Here is a 17,891-nt window from a genome sequence, read left to right on the forward strand (position 1 = left end):
CAGGCGCCTGTAGTCCCAGCTACTCGGGAGGCTGAGGCAGGAGAATCACTTGAACCTGGGAGGCAGAGCTTGCAGTGTGCTGAGATTGCACCACTGCACTCCAGCCTTGGTGACAGAGCAGGACTCCATCTCAAAAAATAAAAATAAATAAATAATAAATAAATAAAACAGAGAAAAAATGAAGAAATACAAAGAGTCAAAAACAAAATGAAAGATGGTTCAACCTCTTTCACAATCAATAAATTACAAATTAAAATAATGAGTCACCATGTTTTGCATATCAATTTGGAAGGAAACATTTTGAGGAAACGAGAACACATGCACATGCGCTGTTACTGTGAATGTCAGTTGTTTCAACTTTAGCAGGAACACTTTGACAAAATGAATTAAAAGCCTTAAAAATTTTTTTTCCTTTGACCTGCTACTTTCACTTCTAAGAATATATATTAATGAAATATAATTAAGCATATATGAATTTTTAGCTGTATAGATAATTAAATAAAACATTATTTGAAATAGAAAACTATTGGACATCATCTGGCCAAGACAGCAAAATAAAGTCCTGGCACATAATTCAATTTAGTAGTATTTGGCCATTAAAAGTAATTTTACACCAGTTTATTGACATGGGAAGATGCTGATGATGCATTAGGCAAAAATAAAGAAATAATTGTTACAGTATTGTATAAAATATTTACATATTTTTGAGAAAGGGAGGCAGAGAGAAAGATAGGAAGGATGAAGTGTACCACAGATCTGTTTATAGTTGGTTATTTGTGGGTGAGAAAATTGTGATTGCTTTTAAATATTTTTCGTATTTGTTCATGGTCTCTGACTTTCCTGTGGTGGCCACACATGCTTTTATATTGAAGTATGTGCTTTATTTAAAATGTAAACATGTAGTTTGGCTTTAAAATTTCCATAGGGGGAAACCATAGAAACACAGCAAAGGACATTAGTAAGCAGTTTCTGTAAGGAGACACCTGGTTGGCTACCCTGTGTGAGAAGAGATGTTTGAACTTAAAAGCGGTAGAAGAAGTGCAAATATGTTGTCAGTGGAATGCTGCCTTGTGCTCATCAGATTAGCAAGAAAGTAGAGAGAAAAAGGGAAATAGAGTTCTGGTGGGAGGCTGCACTGGCTGATCCATCCTGGAGAGTGAGTCTGGAGGGCTGTTCTGGAGAGCACATTTAGTAACTTTTTATGTGATCAGTCATCAGTTCAGCTCCCAGGAGTACGAATTTTTATCACAGAGTTGTCTGTACCAGAGAGCAGAGACCACTGAAGGGTCCATCTCTGGGATGGGAGATAAGTAAACTGTGGTGATGGTCCCTGGAGCCACAGTTAGAAATAGGCATGCAACTATGCTGCTATAAAGACACATGCACACGTATGTTTATTGCGGCACTATTCACAATAGCAAAGACTTGGAACCAACCCAAATGTCCAACAATGATAGACTGGGTTAAGAAAATGTGGCACATATACACCATGGAATACTATGCAGCCATAAAAAATGATGAGTTCATGTCCTTTGTAGGGACATGGATGAAGCTGGAAACCATCATTCTCAGCAAACTATCCCAAGGACAAAAAACAGAATACCGCATGTTCTCACTCATAGGTGGGAACTGAACAATGAGAACACATGGACTCAGGAAGGGGAACATCACACATCCGGGTCTGTTGTGGGGTGGGAGGAGGGAGAGCATTAGGAGATATACCTAATGCTAAATGACTAGTTAATGGGTGCAGCACACCAACATGGCACATGTATACGTGTGTAACAAACCTGCACATTGTGCACATGTACCTTAAAACTTAAAGTATAATTTTAAAAAAAAAAGAAAAAAAGAAATAGGCATGCAACGAGCAGTGAGGTTAGATCCGAAAAGGTCTGTAGTCTGGATTGCCAGATGAAATACAGAGTGCCAGTTAAATTTGAATTTCTGATAAATAATGAATACATTTTGAAGATAAGTATATCCCAAATATTTGCCCAATCTGGCAACTTTAGTCATGGAACAACAGAATTTATGAAAATTAAAGCTATGTACACAGGCAATTCAAACCAATATATTCCGTAAGAATATATATAAACACATTTATAGCTATTGCATTTGTGGGAAGGATAATAGGAAGAAAAAGAAATACATAGTAACCAAATAAAATCATAAAATAAGAGAAGGCCTTGAATAGACCAGCTATGATTAACTCAACTCTCCGTACCTAAGTCCAAAAAGTTTTTTTTTTTTTTTTTTTTTTTTTGAGATGGAGTCTCACTCTGTCACCCAGGCTGGAGTACAGTGGCATGATCTCAGCTCACTGCAGCCTCTGCTTCCCAGTTCAAGTGATTCTCATGCCTCAGCCTCCTAAGTAGCTAGGATTACAGGCATGTGCCACCATGCCCGGCTAATTTTTATATTTTTAGTAGAGACAGGGTTTCACCATGTTAGCCAGGCTGGTCTCAAGCTCCTGACCTCAGGTAATCCTCCTACCTCGGCCTCCCAAAGTTCTGGGATTACAGGCATGAGCCACCACACCCGGCCCCAAAAAGAAATTTTAAAAAAGCTTTACTGTGGTCTCCTGAATTTTTTTTTTTTTTTTTTACTAAAGTCCTGATGACACTGCCTGGCTGATAAACAGAATATTCTGTTCTATAAAAAATTCCATATGAAGTACCCTGATACTTCTAGCAAAATTAAGTGGCAGAAAAGTGAGCAGGAGGGAGAGTGGGTAGGTGACATAGGGCTTGGGAGAAAAAAGAAAACCTTAATAATTTTATAAAACTAGTAAAAAATGAAACTAATGAACAAATTAGCTAAGAACATTGGTTTGCTTAGTTTTACTCTTTTAATAGAGGAACACGCTTACATTCTTATAGAGTAAGTATTAGTAAAAGCACATCAGTGAGCACCAGTCCTTAACTGTTAGCATGGAGATAGCCTGAAAAATAAGCGAAGTTTAAATTTACCCATTGGAAAATGATGGTTCAGTACATGTCACTGAGTCACTCTTACTCCTTTAAAAGCTTGTTCTTTTTTTAATGTTACAGCCGATTACAAGGAGAGCTTTAATACGATTGGAAACATTGAAGAGATTGCATATAATGCTGTTTCCTTTACCTGGGACGTGAATGAAGAGGCGAAGGTGAGTGACGTTGATTCATTGTTTATACCTCTTAATATGTGCCCATCCTCAGCAGTTTATTCTTTTTTAAAAGCCTGTATCAGTAGCCTCCTATTAAAAAGAAATGAACCTTTCATCTTTTGCCTTTGTGGAGGGTAAGGGAGAAAAGGGAGTGTGCTCCTCTGTGGCTTCCTGTAGAATGTAATGAGCCAAGCTGCGTGTCCCACCCAAATCCTTCAGGCCCCAAGCTTCATTTTAGCACTTGGAGCTGGGAAGATGGGGCCTGAAAACCTTTCCCTCTGCAGTGCAGATTCCCCCAAAGGCGTCTCTGTGCAGCCTCCTCTAGACACAGAGAGGAGCTCAGAGCTGATGTCTTCGTAGGTAAGCTACTGGGTAGACCCCTGACCCCATAGCCCCTTCCAGGCTTAAGCTGGTTGAAGGATGGAATACAGGAAGCAGGCTGCAGGTCCCTGAGCTCTACTGATGGAGGTGTGGTCACCACTGTGACCTTCAGCCACTTGTTTAATGTTGGCTGCTTAACTAACCTTTTTCTGTTTTTTGGAGTGCCCACATGGTTAAGAAGTACAAAGGTAAAATCTGTGGCGAAGTGAGCCCTGAGAAGAGAGGTCCACCATTGCAACGGTTTGGATAAAAGAAGGCAGAGTCATTGATACCTAGATTTGCTTTCCAGCCACGAGTCTCTTTGATTTTATGAAAACCCCAAACCATTCTGCTATGCCCACTCTCCTTTCTGTGTTCCTTAGCTTCTGATCCTTGATTCTTATTTTGCACTCATGGGAAGGTGCCAGATGAAACGTAAGCTTGTTTTTTGCTTTGGTTCTGGACCATCTAGGAGGGTGTTAGAAGAGTTTGTCTTCAAACTAATGAAAAGGTCAATGTACACTGCTCTGGTCAATGCTTTATTGTCTGCGAGCAGGGGGAAGGCTGGGTGAGAAAGGAAATGGGTTGGGAGTTTGCAGGCACGGCCACAGAAGAAGAATTGCCCAGTGTCTCATTTCACTCAAGTATAAAACAATGTAGAATAGGCCTGAGAAAGGCGGCCCAAATGGGCAAGTGGTGATAGAGTGCCCGTACAGCCTGGAGAAGTTTCCATGGCTCAGTGCCTCCCAGAAAGGAAGCAGGCCTTGCCATGGGGTGCGAGGTTGGTCCCACACAGAACTGTAGGCAAATGTGTCTCTAAGGTCCACTCCTTCATTTAAAGTTTCCTGCCCAAGCCATGTGCTTTCGGCACTTTGTTAACCTCCTCGGCTACCCGAGCCCCGTTCTCCCTGCCCCTGCCCTCTCCTGAGAACATCGTGCTCCTGTGCTTAGGGCTGTCTGCACCTTTCCCACATCCCTGCCTAGTGCCTCCTTATTCCAGCCAATGCTCGCCCTTTCTCATCGTTCCCTGTTCTCTCAGAGGCTAGATTGCTGAACCTGATTGGTAAGAGGCAGTCTGTGTGACGGCACAGGACTAGGATGGCCACTGAGTCATCCTGAGCAAGTTATCTGACCTCTCTGGGCCTCGGTTCTGGCATGCAGACAAACACACAGATTTCCAAATGTCTCTGCTGCAGCCAGCATCATGCTGAGGGCATAAAGCATGATGATCCAATGCTCTGGGGAGGGAGGCCTGGAAACAGTAACTGAGCAACAGTGTGACCAGAGAGAGGCAGGGCCTATGTCAGAGTCCTTGGGAAGAAAATGGGATCGTGTAACTGGAAGTGTCTTATCAATGTTAAAGGACCAGGCATGGTGGCCGATGCCTGTAACCCCAGCACTTTGGGAGGCCAAGGTGGGAGGATCCTTGAGGCCAGAAGTTCAAAAGTAACCTGGGTAAATTAGGGAGACCCCATGTCTACAAAATAAAAAATAAACATTAGCTGGGCAGGGTGGCATGCATCTGAAGTCCTAGCTACTCAAGAGGCAGAGGTGGGAGGATTGCTCAAGCCCAGGAGGCAGAGGCTGCAATGAGCCATGATCATGCCACTGTACTCTAGCCTGGGTAACAGTATGAGACTGTCTTAAACACACACACACACACACACCCCACCACCACCACCACCACCACCACCAACAACAACAAAACAAATGTTAAGGCAAGCTATAACTATGAGCTGTAATCATTACCATAATTTTAATTATCATGCAATCTGTGATAATGAGTGCTAGTGGGTGAATGTTTTAACTGTTCTGCTTCAATAGGGACCTTTTATAGAAAATGCCTAACCTGGAAGGTACACTTTAATGATGGAAGCTTCAGACTCTGTAGTAAACCAATGAGATAGTTAATGTGGACTTGAGTTGATCTTCCAGCCCAGTTCATTCCATACCACTCATTCACCATAAGCAGGAGCTTACTTTCCTTGTCTAAATGTGTGTGCCTGTGCTTGTGGGTGTACATGTGAGTGTGCATGTGTATGAACATGCATGTTGCTCAGAGCAGACAAGTTTAAGCTCACATACGCTTTGAAAAATGGCAGTGGAGGATATTTTATATTGCATTGTTTTATATTGCAAAATTTTTTTAACTTCATTAATAATATTTTAAGTGACTATTACTTGGTCGCAGCAATTGTTTGAGGTTTGGGTTAATCAATAAGTAATGAAAAAAGTTCCAAATATTTTTCTCCAGACTACTGAAGAGCATTTAATGTTTTATTTTACTTTAAGCTCCTGGATACAAGTGCAGAACGTGTAGGTTTGTTGCATAGGTATATGTGTGCCATGATGGTTTGCTGCCCCTATCAACCCATCATCTAGGTTTTCAACAAAGCAAGAAGTAAAAGCCTTGCATGCATTAGGTATTTGTCCTAAGGCTCTCCCTCCCCTAGGCCCCCACCCCTCGACAGGCCCTGGTGCGTAATGTTCCTCCCCCGTGTCCATGTGTTCTCATTGTTCAGCTCCCACTTATGAGTGAGAACATGAGGTGTTTGGTTTCCTGTTCCTGTGTTAGTTACTGAAGAGCTTTTAAAGAGAAATCATAAAAGTTAAATCTACTTCATTAGAAAGGCTGAGAGGATTTTTTTGTCTGCGGAGCCTAAGGCATTTCTCTAAAATATCATTGATTTTATAATAAGCAGACTACAAAAGGCAAAATTGCACGATTGTTGACAGAAAGGTTTTCAACAAAGCAAGAAGTAAAAGGCATCCCTCTCACAGTGGAAGTGTTTGTGATGTTCATGTTGTGGACTTATCTATCAGGAGCAGTTGCATTTGCATTCAAATTCCCGTTGGTAACGTCTGCACAGAAACTTTCACAGGCTTCAGGGCAGCAGGCCCTTTCAGTATCACATGATATTTTGGTTTGTGTGGCCAGAGGACACAAACCTGTGGCCTACAGCCTTTTGATGGTCCACAGAATGCATATATGTATGTGTGTATTATGCATTTTTGTACTTCTGTTTAGAATTTTAACTTTTTTTTGCCCACATTAAATAATCAGAAGATTATTATTTTTAAAAATCCAGGTTTTTAAGTCTCTTGGATAATTAAAGATTCTGGCAACCATTAGGCCTGAGTGTTTGCAAGGCTCTAATGAGGTACTGGGCTCTTTCTTTATTGTTTTCTCTAGCATTCTCCATTCTGGAACTTTCCCTACCTAGCTTTGGCGAACATTTGAGTTTTCATGCCCAACTATGTCCCCCAGGCAACTGATATGCAGTTTAGCTCTTCACTGCCTTTCAGCATTCAGGAGGGTAGGCTGAAGCCATAGGTAGGTTCAGTCTTTCTGCCCTGGAGCTCAGAGGAATGGGGCGAGCAAGGCCACCAGAATTCCTTGGCTCCCTGGCTCCTTTGGCCTGGTCCTCATGGGGCCGCAGTGTCAGCAGGCCAGACACTGATTTGTGTCCCCACTGTTGAAGAGAGAATGTGTGACATTCTTCTGAATGCTCACAATAGTGGTAAATCTTGATCTTTCAAGATGTTTAAAAAAAAAACACCAGAAACCACCTTGATCCAAATGTGAAGACATATCAACAAGCTGGATAATACCACTTGAGGATTAAGAATGAGGTTTTTTTTGCACCAAGTTTTATATATCATCTTTGAAGCCGGCCATATCAGAGGAGACCCTCTAAATATGCTTTAAAGCCACGGCAGCATCATTGGAGAAACCTGTATGCCTTCCCAAGATGATTATGTTAAAGGATAGCTTTTATTTGGATATTTAAATTTTGATGCATTTATTTAAAAAACAAAAAACAAAAAACCAATCCAGTATTTGGTATTCTTGCCACAGATCTGTAATCAAGACCTGATAATAAGGTTTATGGATTTCTCCAAAGCATACATTTTCTTTCATTGCTGACTTACATTTTATTTCTACCTCTCATTTAGCATGAACAGAAAAAAAGGAAAGACATGAAACTCTAATCATTTAATTTAATTAAATTATAGGAAAACGTTTGGCCAGGGAAGGTGTTAAAGCTATTAGTTAAAATGAGATTTGGGGATTAATTCCAGATTTGCAGTGTCCATTGCAGGCGGATTCTGGCAGAACTATTGCAGAGTTCTTCAACCCAAAACCCGTTTTGCTGGTTGTGAGACAGAGTCTTTCTGCACAATGACACATGCAGCAGAAATAGTCTCCAACAGGATCAGCTTTTGCCCTCAGGGTCTCTGCAGGCTGGAAGCCTGTGTAATGTGAACAGGCATCCCTGGGCTTCTGATATCTAGGAGGACAAGGTTCTGAGTGTCCACACTGTCACTGCTTGGAAATTGATGGCGGACAGGGCCCAGTATGTGGCAGCAGAAAGAGCACTGAAATGGAGTTCAGACCTGAACTCCAGATTCTAGCCAGATTCTAGGCCAGATTCTAGCCCTGGCACTCGGGTAGCCGGCTTTTTACTTCCCCTGTTGAGTTTTTTTTTGCAAAAAAAAAAAAAAAAGCCATAAAACAATGGGAAGTGTGTTTGTGTGTATGTGTGTGCATATGTGTATGTGTGTGTGTAGATCAAGATCCCATCCATATGATCCCAATGGGAGGACTTCTGTGTCATATTCTTTCACATGACTCCCATTTACAAGAATTTTTTAATTTTCTTTCTCTCCTTACCCAAACACCGATACCTAAGAAGTAGATTTGTTGGTCACTAATCCCTAAGATGAGGAATTCCCACGCAAGACCCTAGTGAGTTATTAAAGGGCTGTGAGCTCAGATTCCTGGCACCGAGCACTGCCTTTCTCTAAGTGATGACATCACCCCCAGAGCAGAGTGCAGCAAACCCTAATTACAGGCTTCCTTTCCTCCTAGATTTCTAAGGAGAGCCTTGAAACTGGGCCCCTTATTTTTGTCCAGGGCTGTTTTCTCTGTTCGCAGTGATTTTAAGATTAAACCAATCTTGGTGTGCTACAACGACCTCTGTCATGTGACCACAGAGAAGAATTACTTGAGCATTAAAGATGCTGCTTAGTGCTTTGTGCTGACTTTCAGGAACACTTTTCCTTCTTGGATCTTTTCACTGGAACACCATAACAATTTGTCCACGTCTCTATGCTTCACCCTTCCTTGGTTTATTACACATAAGATTAAAAAAAGCCTTCTTTCCATGAAGTTTTTTTAAATTGCTCTGCCTCCAAGCCTTTTAGAATGACCTTAGTTCAGGATTCAGTGAAAATGTTCACTACCATCACACTAATCATGCTGACAGATAAGTCTACTACTGGCCATCTCCGATATTTATGATTTTTAGAAAAGTCTATTATAATTCAATAATATGAAACTCTGATCTCCCAGGGTTATTCTTTGCTGCCTTCTAGCCCAGTGCCTCTGTTTTCAGAAGCAGAGTGATTACTTTCCTGAGCGATGTCTATCCTGCTCCTCCTTCCCGCTGTGTGTTGAGTTGCAGGAGAGGACTTAGGGGTATTGGTTTGTCTAGCCTTCTGCTTTGTCAGAGCATCAGCAAATGTTCTTCCTGCATTTTGGGATTAGGGAGGACTTTCCAGACAGGAAGTTGTTGCAGTTTTAGAAAGGGCCAAGGACATAAGTAAGGCATCTGTTTTTATCTCTGTTAACAAATTTTCCTAATGAGATTGGAGGTGGGCAGGGCTGAGACCCGATGGAGGTGGGGAAGGGAGCAAAGAGCCTAAGAGACATCATGGATAATCTTCTTGGGCCTTTTAGATTCTGATTCCACTAAATATTACCTCTCAACATATCAGGCCCTGCAAGATTGGGCAAATGGAAAAAGTTAATTTAGAACCCAGGGCCCTATGAGTCCAGAGCCCATGCTGTTGACTCTCCCAATAGAGAGAAATCTGATTTTTGTTTTAAGCCAAAGCAAGCTATGATTTTCCTTCTTTAAGCAATCTATAGGGTACAACCTGTTTGTATCCAGAAAGAAAGAAAATGAATGGCTGACCCCATTTCCTTGAGCAAAGCCGTTCAAGCAGGCCACCCTGCTTTTGCCACCTGCCCTGTCCTCACGCCACACTTTCTCCTTCCCCACAAAGATGGGCCTGCTGGTGCAGCACTTCCAGCACATAGGGCTCTCTCTATCCACGTCTTCTGTTGCCCTGGTACATCACCTGTCCATATCGTGCATATCATTGACCGGAACTGATGTGGGAGTGAAAACTCCTTGCACTCTTCAACGGAGCATTTGCATGCTGATTAACCTAACACTAGTGAGCTCATCTGCATAATTCTTACCTCACTCCAAAGATCAGTGCATGCTTTCAATTACAGTGCTGAGACATATCAGTGTTTTCTTCTCCATGCCTTTACACATCTATTCTTCATTTCCCCCATCTCTCTCTAGCTCCTTTCCCTGGCATCCTGAATTTCATTTTTATTCATTTACATGATCTCTGCACACCTTTCTTTAGTATATTTTTTCTGTTATGAATAGTGGAGGCAATTCCTTGTTCTTTTTTTGCAAAACCATGCAAGAAGCACAGCACTGAGAAATTTCCAAAGCAAGAATGAGGATTATGATCAGAGAAGATGAAGCTTGCAGGAGGCATACAGTGACCCTCCACTCTACATGTGCAACTTAAGAAATTCAACAAACAAATCCTCACATTTACCAGGGTGGTAATTGGAAGTGACTACTTACACATAAGCCAATGTTCCTTTTATAGAGAGATTCCTCTAATCTTGGGTCTCTTTGGAATGCTTCAAATGCATTGGATTTACAAAAGAGATGTGCATGTAATTTTTGAAACTGTGGGAAAATGCAAGGTGAGGAGACATGTTGATATTTCCTCTGGGCCCTATTTGCATTAATAGTTTCGCCCCATTGCCTTCCTGTTGGATTTTGCTTTAATACTAACAAGGAGGTATCATCTAAGAACTGAGAGCCAGTCTCAGGGAGGTAAACAGGGATGTGCTAAGATGAGTTGGCTGGTGAGAAGAAACTAAAAGTGCAAGTTGAAAGTAAAATGTTCTCATCTATATTTGTAAATCCACTTTAAAGGGAGAAAATGAAGTTGATTTAATGTCCCAGCACTGCCTGACAGCTGCCCTGGACTTAAGAGTGCATTTGATGTGGCCTGGGTCATGGTGACTGCAGTGACTGGCTTCATGTTGTGAGATGTGACTAGAGCCATCATATAGGCTGACTTACTATTTCTATAGAAAACCTAGCTCTCTTCCTCCTCTCACTTCCTCCACTCACCTCCTCTCTCAGTGTTGTCTTTTCAAGGTGAGCAAGCCAAGCCTAGCTTCCTGCTCCAGCAGCTGCTACTAGAGAGGAAAAATAACTCTGTGTCCTCATTATCTCAATTTTAGTAGCTTAAAAGATAAGATGGTGAGAACTGCAGGGCTTTGGCCATAGCTTATGGAAAAGGAGTAAATTGGAGAAAACATAGGTGTTCTCACTTCTCATACGCTGCAAATTATTCAGTCTCTTTGGGTGAAAAATAAGGTTATGCTAATTGAAAGGCTGGCTTGTATTCGGTACCAAATCATGGCAAATCCATCAACTTGTCTCAAATGTGTTCTTTTTTCTCCTTTCCCCCTTCCCTCTATCTCTCTTCCAGTTCTTTTTGGTCTAAACTGCTTAACCAGTTTTTATTGAGCCTCCATTGTGTGCCAAGCACAGTTCTTTTGAAAATTAAAGTTTTGATAGTCTTAACGGATCATGCTTTCCAAAGGGCTGTTCCTAAATGGACAGCGTTCTTAATCTGCTGACCTCCATTGCTGGATACCAAAGGAGAAGGGAATATGTGTAAACACTGTTTTTCAGGATGCAAATGGAAACCAAAGGACTGTCTGAAGGAGACTACACTCCTGAGTGCCCTGTGGGTTCATGACCTTGCTTATTCCACAGCCCGCACCCCTCAGCGCCCCAGTGCTTTTGTCTGGGGAGTTCTCTTTCTGCTTACAAGACAGTCTAGGATGATATGGGGTTGATAGATATTCATGATTAAGAAAAAGTTATACTCCAATTTTTTGCCTAAATTAATGTATTGGCTGATTTTAAACAGGCGATCTTGTGGAAAATTACAGAATATTACAGAACATATCTCATGGTCTCAAAAGTAAAAATAGGGCTGGGGGGCACTCCTGGGAGGGGTCTTGAAAGATTGCATTGCACACTGCAAAGCAGGGCAAATGGCATTTTTTTATGTGTTTGCTGAGGTGTGGTGTGAGTAAAGGAAGCCTTAAAGGAGAAAAGTAAACATTTGCTGGAGTCTTTGGTATTGAACTTAAACAAAGCCATGCCTTTGTTCCAGTTTTATAAGGTAATGGATGTTAGGAAAAGCTATAAAGCTGGAGTTAATTCATATATAAAAGGAATAATCTTTGGAAGGCATCTCACCAAAGGTATCAATGGCTAGATCTTTGTTAGAATGTGAAGTATCCATGGTTTCTGGACTGAATTTTGCTTAGGACTCTGTAATTAACATGTACGAACTATTGTATTGTGCAGAGAATTAGATTGCATACTTGGATTTCATAAAATGATTGTGTGTGCATGTGTACACAATGACTAATATTTGTTCAGTGATTACCATATACCAGGCACTCTGCCAGGCAATCTATATGCATTATGCAATATTCATATTTTTAAGTAAATAGCAGTTTCCATTTAACTAATGAGGAATTTGAAGCCCAGAAAAGTTAACTAGCTTACCTGAGGTTGCACAGCTGGCGCCTGGTAGAGCTGGAATTCTAACCTTAGGCTGTCTGGTTCTGAAGCATGTGCTCTTTCCATGGCACCTTTTTGTTTTGGAAAGACCTAGTAGTAACATCTCCTTTATTATCTCTGACAAGGGAATAACCATTCCTGTGAAGCTGCGCACCCACTGCATATCAGGCACTGGGCCAGGCGGTGGAGGGTCCTGAACAAACAAGCCAGGCAGAATCCCTGCGCTCAGAGAATGTTTGGACTAGGCTAGCAACTGAGACACAGATGTAAATAATTGTAATACAAGGTAGGTAAGTGACAGTGGGTCTATGGGAGATAAAGTGCTAGAAGAGGTCTGAAGAGAGAGGCAGCTCCATTTTTTATTTTTCTACATTTTATTTTTTAAAATTTCAAGTGAAAATTTGAAAGACTAATACATTTGATACCACTTACCCTTTACCTAGATTGACTCATTGTTAATATTTTGCCAGATTTGCTTTGTCTCTGCTCTCTCTCTCTCTCTCTCTCACACACACACACACACACCTATACCTCATTTCTAAGTACTTCAGCATGTAGAGAGGTCCTCTTTCTGTGGGATCAGGAAGACACAAGGAAGGACGTGGCATGTAGGGTGTGTCTTCAGGGTCAGGTGGACTTAGACATAAGGAAGTTGGAAGAAGAGTGTGTGGTAGGGAACAAGGGGGTGTCCAAAGGTGCAGAACCTGGAAAGCACAAGGAGAGAGGGCACTGTGCCACTCAGGAGAGTGTGACACTCAGGAGAGAAGTTAGTGTTAATTGTAAAGAGGGGATGATTGAAGTCATGAGAAAGGACGAGATTGCTGGGGAGAGAATTGGAGGGTGGGCAAAACAGGGTGAAGTATAGGACTTAGACACTCTCCATTTAGAAAATGTAGAGGGAGGGGAGCTGGAGAAGGAAGGGGTGGTGAGTAAGAGCAGAGAAAAAGAACAGGGAAGGAAGGAAGGGGAAGGAGAACGAAGAGGACAAGGAGAGGGCCACCAAAGTCCAATGGTTCAGGCAGTGGTTGCTCAAACTGTGGTCCTCAACAAGCAGCATCGGTGCTGACTTCGTAGATTGTTACAAACACAAATACTTGTATCTCCCAACCCAGGTCCACTGAATTAGAAACTCTGGGGGTGAGGCCCTTTAACCTGTGCTTCAGCCAGGCCTCCTGGCGATTCTGATGCACACTAAATTAGGAAACGCCCGATATAAAGATGCTGCTAAGAAGGCTGCCCTTGATTTAAAGAAAGCAATTTCAGAAGTAAATTTATACACGCACATGTGAACAAAAGCCACGTAGAAAGACATTCATTGCAGCATTATTTATGACAGGAAAACACTGGAAACAACCTAATGTTGAAGAAATTGTCATTCCATATTTCATACTTTTTTAAAGGGAGAGAGAAAGCGATCTTCGGACTTTATTGTTAAGTGAAAAAAAGCAAGATGCAGACCTGTGTGCGTTTTATGCTACCATTTGTGTAAAATAGGAAATGAGGTGTATTTGTATTTGCATAACATATTTCTAGAAGGATACTCAAGAAATTGTTGGTTGGCTGGGAAACAAGGAAGGGAGGTCATTTTCACAGTTTACCCTTCTGTGCCTTTTGGATTTTGCACCATATTCAGGTGTTAAAAACTCAAAACAAGTTTTAAGTATTAAACATGAACAGAAAAAGCTTCACATAACAAATGCCAAAAAAGTCGAGTGAATGAATCTTTCAGTCTGTACTTAAATTCTTCTTCTGCCTGGGAGCTCATTATTTCACCAAGCAGCCCAATCTCTCATTATGCACATCCCTCATCCTGATGTGCTGCTTCGCAAGATCTGCTCGAGTGACAGAGCAGAGCAGGAGAAACTGTTGTAGTTTGAAGAGCAGTGAAGGTTTCTGCCTGAGAGACTTCCCCGTGCTCTCCCCAGCAATACCTGGGATTCAACCCCTCCCAAAGTGCTGTGGGGAGAGAGATTTAACATTTTCAAATCAATTCTCCTTAATTAAATGTTTGTTCCATTAATGCAAATCATAACTAATCTACCTTTGGATCATTTGAAGTTAGCTTCACAAAATCCCCAGGGACAGAATCCAGCTGGAAGGTAGCAATAGAAAGAGGAAGTAGTAATCCTGCAGGAAGGAGGGCTTGAACTGGGGGACCCTGGGAATGCTAAGGAGGCCACCCAGGCAGGAGCATTAGGGAGGTAAAATGGAGAGGGCTTTGTTGACTCTGTCATGGGGGTGAGAGCTTGGAGTTCAAGAACAGGACCAGCTGAGAGACTAGGTGTCTGAAAGGAGAGAGATAATGTTGATGATAGTAAAATTCTTTCGATTTTCATGACACTCTACTGTTTAAAAGTATTATTTCATATAAGTGTCACAGTACCAACGTAGGGGTTGTTATACCTATTTAAAAGAAGAAAGTGAGGCCCAGAAAGGTTAGACAATGAGTCCAAGGCTGTAGTGCTAGAGTTTGCACCAGGCACACCATTTTGAGCCTCTTGGCAGATGTTTTTTTCTGGCTTTGCTTTACTCTCGTTATAAGCGAACCCAGGTTTGACTTCTCACCACTTGAAAGCCAGACTCAAGAGACAAGGGTTGGTGGAAGGAAAAGCAAGTTTATTCAGAAAGCCAACATAACCGAGAAGTTGGTGAGCTAATGTTCTAAGGTACCATCTTAAGTCAGTACAAACTTTAGGCTCTTTCGATATTAAGGGCAGAAGGATAAGAAGAGGATTGAGATCAAGAGGTAACCAGCGACTGCAGACATCTGGACAGCAGTGAGTGTCCGAGGAGGCTGGGAACTTCCTTGTCCTTGGTCAGGTCACAATGCTCCTAAAAATCTTTAACAAAACATAGTTAGTTGTTTACATACTTCCCCATTCATCCCAGGATTAGTTTTAAAAGCTACATGACTGCTGTTTTCACATATTATGTCAGTGCTCTGAAATCATCCTTGCCTATGTGCAGGAATGGGTAAAGACCCCTTAAACAAAAATGGAGTTAGTTATGTTAGTTCTTTTGCTTTCTTACTGTTACATCTTCTCACCCACCACCTTCAGAGAAAGCTCTTTCTTCCTCTCACAAAACTTCACTTGTGAGTTGATCTCCTTTATCCCCTGATTCTGAGGCTCTTGACTCCCACAGCCACTCCTCTCTGGAGCCTCTTACATACCTCATCTCTTGTCATGTGGACACCTCCTTCATCTCAGAAGTGCCCCGCTGCTTGGACAGCTGCCCGCTCCCAGTACTCCCATCCCTCCCTTAGCTGAGGTGCTTCTTCTCCATCTCCTTGACCTGTTTTACTTGCCCAGCAATCACCTTCCTCTCCTCCCTTCCATTGGTCTGGCCTCTGGAAGTAGCATGGATGCTCTCTACTACTGAACACAATGGCCTTTTCTCAGTCCTCATGCCCCTATCCTCTCTATAGCTTGGATGTCGGAGGCTGTGGCCACAGCTCTATCTGCCTTGGCCTCAGAGATGCACACTTGGCCTCATTCAGTGCTTATTACTGGATCACAGTGATAAACGCAGATTGATTTGCCTTTTTCCTCACCACTCCCCGCCTTTCAGGTTCTTTCTTCACCTTCCAGATATAAACCCTCCTTTTCCATTAGGGTGATCTCTCCATTTTTTCAGAGCCAGCATGCGCTTTCTTTCTCTTCCATCTCTCTTTCTCCTGTCTCAAGACTCCTACAGGAAATCTTCCCTGGCTGCCTTGTTGAGCTCTCTTCTTCTTCTTTCTGTTTTTAGAGATGGAGTCTCGCTCGCTCTGTCACCTAGGCTGGAGTGCAATGGCGGGATCTCAGCTCACTAAAACCTCTGCCTCCCAGGTTCAAGCAATTCTCCTGCCTCAGCCTCCCCAGTAGCTGGGATTACAGGCATGTACCACCATGCCCGGCTTATTTTTGTATTTTTAATAGAGACGTGGTTTCACCATGTTGGCCAGGCTTGTCTCGAACTTCTGACCTCAGGTGATCCACCTGCCTTGGCCTCCCAAAGTGCTGGGATTATAGGCATGAGCCACCATGCCTGGCCTTCTCTCTCACTTCTTAAAGCAAGCAGAGTCTGGAGTATTCAATTTAATATCTAATTACATACCTTCTACAACAGTGAATACTGTTGGACCCCCACCTTTTCCTTGAGGGCAGGGCCCTGCCATAGATAGACTTCTGTATTTCCCATGGCCTCTATATATAGCATCTTCAGAGTGTGGATGGATAGATAGATAGATAGATAGATAGATACATACATACATACATATTGATGAAGATATTCATGCTGAATATATAGTTGATGCTCAATTTATGATTGTTGATTGATAGATAACATCCAGTCAGAGCAGCTAACTCCACTATATTAAATTGACTTCAGCTACTCATATTAATCTCTGCTCTTAGGAGGTATTGCTTATGAAAGCAAGAGCATAGATAAAGTTGTATTTAGAAAAATAATTTATCTTCTCTTAAGTTGTTGGACAAATATTTGTTGACTGTCTACCATGGGCCTAGTACTGGGAATAGAGTGAGCTTGAGGAAGGCAAGTACCCTCCTCTTAAGGGCTTTTCAGCATCATGGAGCAAACAGATAATTAAACACTAAACAAATAAATAATAAGATAAATTCAAATAATTGTATGGGTGATGAAGAGAGGTGAAAAGAGAAATTTGACAGACCGTGCCACTGGTCAGGGGCCAAGGGTTTGAGAGGAGGAGGGAGAGGAGGTAAAAGGCAGCTCTCCATGGGATGGTCAAGGCGGGTATTTCCGAAGAGTTGACATTGGACTGAATCTGAATGAGAAGGAGCTGGCAGTGTGATGATCTGCAGGGACAGCACAGAAGGCAGAGCACACAGCAGGCAGCAAAGCCTCTGAAAGGAGAACAAACAAAAAGTGAGCACTGAAAGAATATGGGGAACTACAGTAGAGTATGTGAGTCCACCAAGCATGCATCTGCGTGTATACATACATACCCGCAGAATTGAGAGGAGAAAATAAATATTTTATCAGGAAGAAAGGAAGAAATGAAATAAAAAAATTTGAAGAGTACTTTCTAAAAGTGCTATATAATTGTACGTTTTATGAAATCTAGGCATTTCTTATGTCCTCAACAAAACAGCAAGATCCCTGGGGGCGGGTAGTCTGTCTTGCATCCCGTATTCCCATCTCCCAGCAAAATGCCAAGCACAGAGAGAAGATATTAAATCACTATTTGATGAATACATGCATAAAAAAAAGATGGTTACCCAAAGCTGAGATTTCACATTTTAATATTGTCTACTTTTAGTCTATCTTCCGTCTCAATTTGGCATTGCATCTGCACACAAATACAATCCTATCAAAGTGGAAGAAGAAAGGTAAAATGTGAGAAAGCTGTCTGTAGAAGTTCTAAAACCGAGAAAGGAACAGAGTGGAGAAACTGGCAAGAGCACATTTATATAGTTATATATTGTTTGTGAAAGGAAAATGTGTTCTAGTGTTAAAATGATTATTTCTTATGTATACCTTGTACCTCTAATTTAGAGGCTTCTCCTGTGCAATTTCTTGGAAAAGAATTTTTTTTTCAGTCTCGATTATCAGGATATAAGTAGCTTTCTTAGTCTTTAAAAAGAAACATCTTAAAAGTGCAAAATACAGTTGCTTAAAGAGGAAAATAAATACATTGTACCAAATCA

At 41.8% G+C, this 17,891-nt stretch overlaps 1 protein-coding gene across 2 annotated transcripts in view; it reads left to right on the top strand.

Annotated features, from left to right (window-relative positions):
- GRHL2 (grainyhead like transcription factor 2) overlaps positions 1-17,891 on the top strand; it is a 184,497-nt gene that overhangs the window by 104,459 nt on the left and 62,147 nt on the right. For both annotated transcript variants that reach the window (XM_055116805.3, XM_008975192.6), the window contains exon 8: positions 3,054-3,148. In XM_055116805.3, the coding sequence (XP_054972780.1) occupies positions 3,054-3,148 (95 nt within the window). The remainder of the gene's footprint in view (positions 1-3,053; positions 3,149-17,891) is intronic.

Source organism: Pan paniscus, chromosome 7 (genome assembly GCF_029289425.2).
Source record: "Pan paniscus chromosome 7, NHGRI_mPanPan1-v2.0_pri, whole genome shotgun sequence".
In the NCBI taxonomy this organism is placed as follows: domain Eukaryota; kingdom Metazoa; phylum Chordata; class Mammalia; order Primates; family Hominidae; genus Pan; species Pan paniscus.